The following is an 11,287-nucleotide window of genomic DNA, read 5'->3' on the forward strand; positions in this document are numbered from 1 at the left end:
CTATATAGTAACCTAGAACATATAGTAGGTTTTGCTGGAAGCTTTCTAATTCAAATGTGAACTGTGTACAAAAAGGTTAGTTCAAGAGTGTATTTTTTTAAAAGCAAAGAGAAAATGGTCATGTCCACCATAGGAACACTAACCTTGACAACCTGAAACATCCTGGTGACCATGATGATAATGGTGACAGTGGTGGGGAAGTTGTGGTGGTCATTTGATAGCGAAAATATATAGTAGTAAGTACAGCAAAATGGAAAAGGTGTATCCCATCTGAAATATTTCTCTTGATAACAGCAACCTTATTTTGCACTTACCCAATGAATCCTTTTGAGATAGGATATTTACATTGGGAAATTGAATACAGTGTTGCATATTCTTTTTTTCTATCATATGACACCAGTAGTCTGATTGCGTATTAAGCTGATACTAACACAGTGTGGCGCTTCATTAACAAGGCTTGGCTTCTTCCTGGAAATGGTGAAAATTGAACCCTGTTGTGTGTATTCAATGCAGATTCTGTGTTGTCTGCACCCTGAAGTAAGGAAGATTTCCCCACATAGCAAAGAATTGGAGGAATGATGCCTGCTCACTTTGTAAAGTCTTCTTTTCTCTTTGTTTTCCAGGACACAATGTAGGAAGCCTTTTCCACATGGCAGATGATTTGGGCAGAGCGATGGAGTCCTTAGTTTCAGTCATGACTGATGAAGAAGGGGCAGAATAAATGTTTTACAACTCCTGATTCCCGCATGGTTTTTATAATATTCATACAACAAAGAGGATTAGACAGTAAGAGTTTACAAGAAATAAAATCTATATTTTTGTGAAGGGTAGTGGTACTATACTATAGATTTCAGTAGTTTCTAAGTCTGTTATTGTTTTGTTAACAATGGCAGGTTTTACACGTCTATGCAATTGTACAAAAAAGTTATAAGAAAACTACATGTAAAATCTTGATAGCTAAATAACTTGCCATTCTTTATATGGAACGCATTTTGGGTTGTTTAAAAATTTATAACAGTTATAAAGAAAGATTGTAAACTAAAGTGTGCTTTATATTAAAAAAGTTGTTTATAAAACCCCTAAACACACACACATACACACACACACACACACACACACACACACACACACACACAAACTGAGGCAGCACATTGTTTTGCATTGTTGTAGTGTGATACTCATATGAAATTTCATGACTTTTTTCTTTCCTTACATATTAATGATAGGACTTCCTCTAACATCACCAAATGACTGCTTCATGTCTCTCTCTTGAGAAATGTTGAGTGAGTGGGGCTGGCTATGGGCTTTCATTTTCTACATCTATATGTCTACAAGTATATGCATACTATAGGTATATAGATAAACAGATACGAAATTTCTTCTTCAAATGTTCTTGCCACTTCCTAATGGGGAAAAATTTGCCTCTAGTCATCTAGGCTTACCTGCTTGAGCAAGATTGAACTTTCCCTGGAACCTGAATCCAGGAGGAATCTACCACAGTACAACATTGTCTAGGGCTCCAGATGTTCCTCGTTTTCAACTTTCCACTGACAACTAGAGTATTGAATTGTTTTGAATGAATACACAGGATTTATCGTATCAGAGTAATCTGTCGGTGGATATATTCAGCTTCCTACTATTGGCTATGCCACAATTTACATTTAATGATGCTTTTGCAAAAGAGCATCAGAAGGCATTTTAACTTCCAGGCAGTAGGAGGAAGATGGTAAGGGCAGACAGCTATGAATTCCCAGCTGATCTCTGTGAGGAAGTGTAGCTGCTCTGTAAACGATTGGAGGTCATAACTATAAGTATACACATCTCTATGGCAACAACAAAATTATTCTGCCCTCTTCTCACGGTCATACTGGAGGGGGTGGTTTTATTGTTATTGTTGATTTTTATGTAGATTTTAGATTCTTTTCCCATTGTGATGAGGTTTTCAATGCTGCAAGACTTAGTTTAAAATAATCCTTGGGAAAATGTGTAAGACAGTAATCTGATCACTTTGTTCCACTAGTAACTATCAACCCAGAAGCCCATGAACTGTGTTTGCCTCCTTTGCATTTATTTCTCTGCAAGTAATTCCACACAGGATTGTAAGTGAGAAAGCAAATCTATTTGAATGTTTCAAGAGCAAAAGCTTCTTCAAATCCTATGGTGAATGCAGCAGGCAGGTTAAATACATAAACAAAGGCAGTGTTTAAAACACAGGAGGAAAAATGAAGAAAAGCTAAGGACTGGTAGGAAAAAGCTTTACTTACTCTTTCATGTCATTTTATGAGTTTCATTTGAAATTTCATGCATTCAGCAGCAATCATTATCCTATTATTTTTCAAATCTGTTACCTCTAACATCAAGTGTAATTAACTTTTAGAGAGTGGGTCTTGTCCATTATTTTATCAATGATGATTAACATCCAACACAGCTTCTCATGCTATTTCTACCTCACTTTAGTTTTGGGGTGTTCTTGGTAATTGTGCACACCTGATTTCACAGCTTCACCACTTGTCTGTTCTGTGAATATTGTTCTCCATTTTCTTTATTTCCTTTATAATTTCCAAACAAACCCCAAAGCTCTAAGATGATAAATGACATGGAGATTTGGTATTAGTCTTGCATTTTTTTTTCTTTATGTGATGCTGGACTTTTTCTTTACCCAAGGATTTGTTTTAACCAAGATTTAAACAAGGGGTTGCTTTATATCCTACTAAGAAATTTTAATTTTCGTCCTAAAATCAAAGGTAGATAGAATGCATAATTTTGTGTTAATCTTTTTTTGGGGGGTTATCTTTTAGATACTAGGTCTGGAGTGGAGTCTGTCAAGTATTTGAATAAAAACTGAGAGCTTTATTGCTGAGTTTTAAGCATAATTTGAACATTATTTCATGTTCTTTATAACCATCGAGTATTAAACTGTAAATCATAATCAATGTAACTGAAGCATAAGCATCACATGGCATGTTATGTCATTGTTTTCAGGTACTGGATTTTTACTTAAGTATCATAATGTGTTTAACACCAACACTGTAACATTTACTAATTATTTTTGTAAACTTCAGTTTTACTGCATTTTCACAACATATCAGACTTCACCAAATATATGCCTTACTATTGTATTATATTACTGCTTTACTGTGTATCTCAATAAAGCACGCAGTTATGTTACAAAAATAACATTGATGAGACTGTAGTAGTCTTTTATTTTTAGTTACTTTATTTCTACCCTTTAATTTATTTTTCTTTCAAGATTGGGTCTCATTGTGTTTTCCAGGCTGACCATGAACTTCTGGGCTTAAGCATCTTCCTGCCTCAGCCTCCTGAACATCTAGGACTGCAGGTATGTGACACATTATTTAATTTCTAAATGTATAAATGCATTAAGAAATTGAAGAATTCAAATCTACAAAGAGAATATAGTATTCCCATACCATCATTGCTGCCTCATGAGTAAACAGTTATTCATTTCTAGTTTGTTTTTCAAAGTCTCTTTATTAGCTTATATAAAAATGACAAATATATCATCCTACCTTTTCAAAAGTAGTTTTTATTTAAGCAGGAGAGGGAGAGATTGAGAGAGAGAGAGAGGGGGGGGGGGAGAGGGAGGGAGGGAATGGGCACACCAGGGCCTCCTGCTTTTGTAAGCAAACTCCAGATGCTAGTTGCCTGACTTTATGTGGGAATTGGGGAATTGAACCTGGGCCATCAGGCTTTGGAAACAAGTGCCTTTAACTACTGAATCATCTTGCCAACCCTCATCATACCTTTTTCTTTTACTATAACATTGACTGCAACTAGCTATGTACCTTGCTTTTGAATCATGGGGTGTGGTGCACACCATTAATCCCAGGACTCAGGAGACTGAGTGAGGTAGGAGGACTGCTGTGAGTTCAAGGCCAGCCTGGGCTACCGTGAGACCCTACCTTGAAAATAAATAAGAATGGAATGTATAGGTATGTCATATATACATATGTATATATGACCACCAGGAGATGGAACCCCTTTCCTCGCCCTCCTTGGTTCTGCTTCTTGCTCTGAAAAGGCAGCAAGGAATACAGTTAACAATCTAGCTCCTCTACAGAGAGATTGCCTTTGCCTCCCATTGGTCATGGTAGCACAATCCCCAGTAGGGATCAGTGGTCAAGGGAATAACAAGAGTATAATAGGTAGAGTTTATGCCAGTGATCTGACAGTGATAGGAGATGGTAGCACTCAATAAGTTCCCCCCCCCCCCCGGGCTGGAGAGATGGCTTAGCGGTTAAGCACTTGCTTGTGAAGCCTAAGGACCCCGGTTCGAGGCTCAGTTCCCCAGGTCCCACGTTAGCCAGATGCACAAGGGAGTGCACGCGTCTGAAGTTCGTTTGCAGAGGCTGGAAGCCCTGGCGCGCCCATTCTCTCTCTCCCTCTATCTGTCTTTCTCCCTGTGTCTGTCACTCTCAAATAAAATAAATAAATAAAAATTAAAAAAAAAAAGAATCTCTCCCCCCACTCTCTAAATCTGCATTTCCTGCAAAAACCAGACTATTTGTTAACTCGATTACTCAGGACTCTACCCTCCACCATGTCTGAAACAACTGTGTAGATGACTCTGAGGAGGGCAGCTTGCTTTGCGTTCTACACTTGGCACATACTGGATGGAACAGAACAAATAAAGTTACAAGTTAAAACAGACCAAGCTGGCATAGATTGTGCACCAACACTAATGTGTATTTTCTGCTGAGCTGCAATGGGTTCCCTACATTTGCACACTCTAATGGTGGGATGAATACAAAGCCAGGCACTTACACACACGGAAAGAGATTTTGCCTTCAGATTAAGTGCAGGAAAGACATGAATTCTTTCCCACAGTAGCGAAGTCACGGGAACAGGAGCAGGAACCACATCCACATTCTTCATGTCCCCTTGGACTTCATGGATTCTTTGATGACACAAGAGGGTCAACATACCAGGCAGTGCATAACAAAGGATACCTGTTGTCAGCATGTGATGTTTGTGATGTCTGAGAGTTGCTTTCATATGAAGAAAAGAAAGTACAGTAACTCAAGGCTTAAACTTTATACGTGTGTGTGTGTGTGTGTGTGTGTGTGTGTGTGTGTGTGTGTGTGTGTGTTACATGTGTTCATCGTGAATACTTAGCTCTGTAACTTTGAAATAACTCAAACTTAAGTAAAATTGTCAGAAAGCTACCAAAGACTACCATGTGCTCTTGCCTAGATGAATCAAAATTTTTGCTTACAAAAGTTAAAGTAAACTTTGATTGTTTTGATGGACAGATGACATAGGACTTTTTAAAGCATTTTTATTTGCAAGCATAGAGAGAGAGAGCGAGACAGAGACAGAAGGGGTGTACCCTGGTGGCTTCCTGCCACTAAATGAACTTCCAGATGTATACACCACTCAGTTAGTTAATCTGGCTTTACGTGGGTACTAGGGAATCAAACCCAGGGCTTTAGGTTTTGCAGGCAAGAGCCATAACAGCTGACCCATATCTCCAACCCCAAGATTGGACTTTTTTTTATGAACCATTTTTACGAACCAACAACTGGGTCAAAAAGGAACCCTGTATGCTTACATCTTGGGTATTTTGTGAAAACTAGGACATTCTCTTGCATAAACATCATATGTACTAAGATAAATTTCTTTCAAATATTTTACTTATGTATTTGCAAGGAGAGAGAGAGAATGGATGTGTCAAGGCCTCTAGCCACTGTAAATGAACTTCAGATGCATATACCACTTTGTGCACCTGGCTTTATGTGGGTAATGGGGAATCAAACCTATGATGTTAGGCATTGCAGGCAAGCACCTGAACTGCTGAGCCATCTACCCAGTCCTTACCAAGCTAAATTTAATACCACATACAAAGTTATCACCTATTCAGTTGCCCATAATCAAATGTCACTTTTGCCAATATTTCTTATTCTGTATGTTTCCCTGTCTTGGGATCTAATTCATGATTGTATGACATTTAGTTGTCATATCTCTTTTGATCTGCAACAATTTCTCTGTCTTCTGTCATCTTTAAAGATGTTGATATTTTGCAAGCACAATCCAGTTACTTTGTTGGTTGTACCTCAGTTTGAGTTTGCTGGATATATCCTCCGGATTAGATTCAGGGCATGCATTTTTGGCAGGAACACTAAACAAACAATGGAGACTTCTCCCCACATACCAGGAGACCCATAATGATTGTCTACCTTGTTTTAGGTGCTGTGCATTTTGATCTCCTGAGCAAAGTGGTGTCTGTCAGGTTTTTCCACTTAGTATATATTTTGAAATAATTTTCTTAAACCTTCAGATTCAATATAGGAATCTTTATATTTTCAGACTGAAGAGATGTCTTAATGGTTAAGGCACTTGCCTACAAAGCCAAAGGACCCAGGTTCAATTTCCCAGGACCCATGTAAGCCAGAAGCACAAGTTGGCACAATTGTCTGGAGTTCGTTTGCAGCAGCTGGAAGCCCTGGTGCACCCATTCTCAATCTCTCATTCTATGTGCCTCTTTCTCTCTCCCTCTCTTAATAAATAAATAAATACTTTTAAAAAATAAATCTTTATTTTTCCACATAGAACAATTTATATAAACATCCATATTGAACAGTCTAAATTATCTTGTTCTAAATTGCATTTATACATTGAATGGTCTTTATTTTTAAGCCTTTCTAAGTCTGACAGGAAAGATTTCCACCATCAACCAAAAACCATTGCCCTTGGATCTAACTCGCATGAATTTCAACAAACTAATAATAAATCTCAAGTTCTCCGAATGTTCCAGTACCTCATACTGTATGAACTGAGTCCAGTTCTCCCATAGTATTCATGCTTAAGTCTGTTATGGGAAACCTTTCCTCTGCAAAGACACCAACACATGTTTTCACTCCAGATCAAGCTCAGATGGCAGGCCAAAATACAATTGCACCAATACCAGTTTGGTCAACTAATTTGTTAATTGGGGTTACTCACTAAGCAGGGTGAGAGGTTGCATACAGTAATGTGGAGCCCCCAAAGTATCTACAGTACCAATAAGTCTCTTCCATGCATAGATAACAACGTCCATGACTGCTTGGAGCTCACTGTGTCAAAATTACTCCCACAGATGGTCTTCCCTCAACCTCAGGATGGGTGCTTATTTGCAGGGCATGGGAATGCCAAAGCAGACACACCACCAAGAAGTCTCATCCAAGCATGGATGATGACCTTCCCACTGTGGCTCCATGGAGCTCTTTGCCCCTTGCTCTTTCTCACACTAGATAATAGTCTATCACCATGAGGCCACAAGACCTCATACATCATTGCATACAGCTGGCACACAGGACACCTGAGATCTCAGGTGGAGGTCTGATGACTATCCCAAGTTCTTCCTTCTATGGGGGAATGTCAACAAACCCACCCTCCAGAGTCTCTCATGAGTGGTCCCAGCCACTGCAAAAACTAATAATAATCTTTATTTTAGAGGGAGAGAAGCAGAGAGAGAGAGAGAGAGAGAGAATTAACATGCCAGAGCCTCAATCACTGTAATTAAACTCCAGACACTTGCACCATCCTTATGTATTTGGTCTATGTGGGATCTGGAGAGTTGAACATGGGTCCTTAGTCTTCACAAGCAAGTGCCTTAACCACTAAGCCATCTCGCCAGCCCCCAGCTGCTTTTGATAAAGGCTGGCAACAGTTGTTTGTTGCTTTCGATGCTGAGGAATTTGCCATATAACAAAGTCACATCTGTAAAATGACACATTTTAAATTATAATGAAAGTTGTCACAAGCATTTTGGTCTTTTTACAAATTACTCATAATTCATTGTAAATGTATTAAAATCCTAGGTTAAGATTGGGGTGTGCTTCATTGGTTGAGCACTTGCCTAGCAAGGGTAAGGCCTTGGGTTTCATCACAAACCCTGCAAAATAATAAATATAAACCCATGGATTAAGTTCACTGTTATCCCTCAGTTTCATTCCAAAATGTCCTAGGCTTACTTTGTCAGGCAAGGTTTCTTTTTTTTTTAATTTTTATTGACAGCTTCCATAATTATAGACAATAACCCATGGTAATCCCCTCCCTCCTCCCACTTTCCCCTTTGAAACTTCACTCTCCTTCATATCCCTTCCCCCTCTCAATCAGTTTCTCTTTTATTTTGATGGCACCATCTTTTCCTACTATTATGATAGTCTTAAGTGTCAGGCACTGCGAGGTCATAGATATCCAGGCCATTTTGTGTCTCAAGGAGCCTGTTGTAAGAAGTCCTCCCGTTTCTTTGGCTCTTACATTCTTTCCACCACCTCTTCTGCAATGGACCCTGAGCCTTGAAAAATATGATAGAGCACGCCTCTGTCACCTCTCAGTGCCATGGTGCCCTCTGAATCATACCAAGGTCACTTCCATCTGAAAAGAGAAGGTTCTCTAACCAAAAGTGAGAGTAGCATTAATATATCAGTATGAACATCAAAGGAAGTGCTTATTGGGCAGATTGGTGAACATATATACCTTTAGCCAGACAGCAGCAGATGTTACACCCCTAGGGCTTGTGATTAACCCTGTTACAGGTTTTGAGTATCAGGGATATATTCCCTCCCATGGAGTGGACCTCCAGTCCAAGTAGAGAGTAGTTGTCCCCCCATAACAGATATACCACTATTGTTCCCATTGGCTTATTTGGCCTGGCTGGCCAAACTTAAGGCTTGCAGTGTTCACTGTTGAGTATCTCCACTGGTGATATCTCTCTCTCCCCCCCTCCCCCCTCCCTTCCCCCTCTCCCCCTCCCTCCCTCCCTCTGTCTTTGACCTGCATGTCGTGTAGCTTTTTCCAGCTTTCGGTCAGCTGGTCTACATGGAGGGGGTTTTCAGCTCAGCTCCAGCAGGATTTCTCAGTGACCTAGGCAAGGTTTCTTAATGGTAAATTCTCAGCACTTTTAATGACTATAGAAGGCTTCCAGTATCATACTTAAGGGAGTGGCCAGCTGGAGCCTTATAACTTGTAGCCTGCTGAATACAAAGATGTCCTACAATGGCTCAGTTTCTCTAGGTTCTATGATATATAAACCTTTGGGCAGCAGTGCAATGATTCCTAGCCATGCTAAAAATAAACATCCTATACACGTGCTTGAGATGGGTATCTCTTCATAGGCAATGGGAGGATAAATGTCCAACTTCTTCTGAATGTGAATATAACTGGGTGCTCCAAACTTTACTCTTCAGGTACAATTGATAGCACACCCTATGTGCCTGCTTTTAAATTGCCACTTACCTGTGTGAGCTTCCAGAAAACCCTAGCTTTGCTTGTTTTATTAATGCTTTATAGCTGTTGTCTTGACATCATTATTATTTTTGTACAAGTATTTGTGTGTGTGAGAGAGAGAGAGATGTGCATGATGCATGTACATGTGTGTGCAGATGTACATGTGTAACATGTGTGCATATGGAGGCTAGAAGACAGTATAGGTGTCCCTTATTTCCTTGAGATGGAGACTTTCATTGAATTTAAAGCTGACTTTTTTTTTTTTTTTTCTTGGTCACACTAGCTGACCAAGGAGCCTCAGTGATCTTTCTGTCTTCACACCCCACCCCACTCCCATCAGCTCTGGGGTTACAGAGCTGCAACCCATGTGTGCATGGCCATTCCTAGCAGTTTACATACGTGCTGTGGAATTGAAGTCAAAGCAAATTAGGCCCTCATGTTTGTGCAAGTGCTCTTACCTACCGAACCATCTCCCCGGCCCACGGACCTCGTTATTAATAGTACTCCTTCCCTCTCAAAAATAGCCCTGGTGAGTGGGCACCTAACTTATTTCAATCTCAGGATTTCTAAATTGATTTGCTATTCGTGTTTGGGTTGAGAGAATTCATTATGCACAACCACCCCTTGCTTTGTCGTTCTCCTAGTCATTGTGGTGACAAAATCGCTTCAACACATTGCCAAGTGCTTCCAAGAAAAGCAGCGGAAAATTGCTCATCCTCTTTACTACCTGCATGCAGCCTGGTTTCTTTTCATAGTTGTCATGACTGGCACACTCCTGCTTTTGCAATATTGTAATGACATTAGTTCTTACAGGCTACTAGTTTCTTCAGCCCTATGATCGATCACTTCTTGAAAAATTTCATTTCCCTGCGTTGGGTAAAAATGTTGTCCATGTGATAAATGTCAGAAAACAGAGATGTGTGTTTCCAGGGTGGAGATAGATGCTAATCCCCACTCATTTCAAAGTAGTATCCAGACTTTCAGTGCACTGTCGGCTTTCTGAAGCTTCTAGTAGTTAACGAAGCATCATGACCACACTCTGTCTTGTCTTCAGGAAACTCATACTTCAGCTGCTGGGAATATTGGGCACTTGAGGCACACAGCTGTGTTCCTCCCTGGCAATTGCCTTCAGTCATGGAAATTCCGTGCCTGGAGGAACAATGCTTCTCATAGGGGAACATCATGGGCCAATGACTGGCTGATGTAGAGGAAAAAAAAAACCCACTCATTTTGCCTCAGTTTGAGGCAATTCTGAGGGCTATCCCAGTTTCAATTCACCTGCAGGACCCATGAAGCCTTAGTTGTTTCCATAATACTATTCACCCCCACCTCACTCCCTTCAGGTAGATCTGTTAAGACATGAGCAACCTGCCACTAAGGGTTGGGATTGCTGAGTGCTGCATATCAGAGACTGCTGCCCGAGAGGCCAATCTAAAACTCTCCTTTCCTTTCACTGGGAAATATGACTGTGAAGCAAGAGAAAGGGAGCCTAAATTATTCTTCAAGCCTGCTGTCCACAACCACCAGCCTGCCTTCTTTCTGCCTCTAGCTGTCAGCTTAACCTTCCTCACTCACTACTGAATTCTTATTTCGTGGCTTCATCTTTTTTTTAAAATTATTTATTTATTTATTTGAGAGCAACAGATACAGAGAGAAAGACAGATAGAGGGAGAGAGAGAGAATGAGCGCGCCAGGGCTTCCAGCCTCTGCAAACGAACTCCAGACGCATGTGCCCCCTTGTGCATCTGGCTAACGTGGGACCTGGGGAACCGAGCCTCGAACCAGGGTCCTTAGGCTTCACAGGCAAGCGCTTAACCACTAAGCCATCTCTCCAGCCCCTCGTGGCTTCATCTTAATAGCCACGTTTCACACAGCAGCCTCAGTTCCTTCTACAGCACTGAGCCCAATCACCTGCCTTTTCCAAATTTATTCATGCCTGCACCCACTAAAATGCCTGTGCTGATATGCATGCATAGGTGTTATTTTTAACTAATAGTTGGTTCTTCAAACTCTTAACATTGGCATGCCCCAAGCTTCATTCCTTAAATCTCTGTGT

At 40.4% G+C, this 11,287-nt stretch overlaps 1 protein-coding gene across 5 annotated transcripts in view; it reads left to right on the forward strand.

Annotated features, from left to right (window-relative positions):
- The window catches only part of Dmd (dystrophin), a 2,157,654-nt gene extending 2,154,477 nt beyond the window's left edge, over window positions 1-3,177 (forward strand). For all 5 annotated transcript variants that reach the window (XM_045140973.1, XM_004663692.3, XM_004663690.3 and 2 more), the window contains one exon: window positions 624-3,177. In XM_045140973.1, the coding sequence (XP_044996908.1) occupies window positions 624-635 (12 nt within the window). In that variant the 3' untranslated portion in view covers window positions 636-3,177. The remainder of the gene's footprint in view (window positions 1-623) is intronic.
- Window positions 3,178-11,287: the final 8,110 nt, after the last annotated feature.

Source organism: Jaculus jaculus, chromosome X, assembly GCF_020740685.1.
Source record: "Jaculus jaculus isolate mJacJac1 chromosome X, mJacJac1.mat.Y.cur, whole genome shotgun sequence".
Lineage (NCBI taxonomy): Eukaryota > Metazoa > Chordata > Mammalia > Rodentia > Dipodidae > Jaculus > Jaculus jaculus.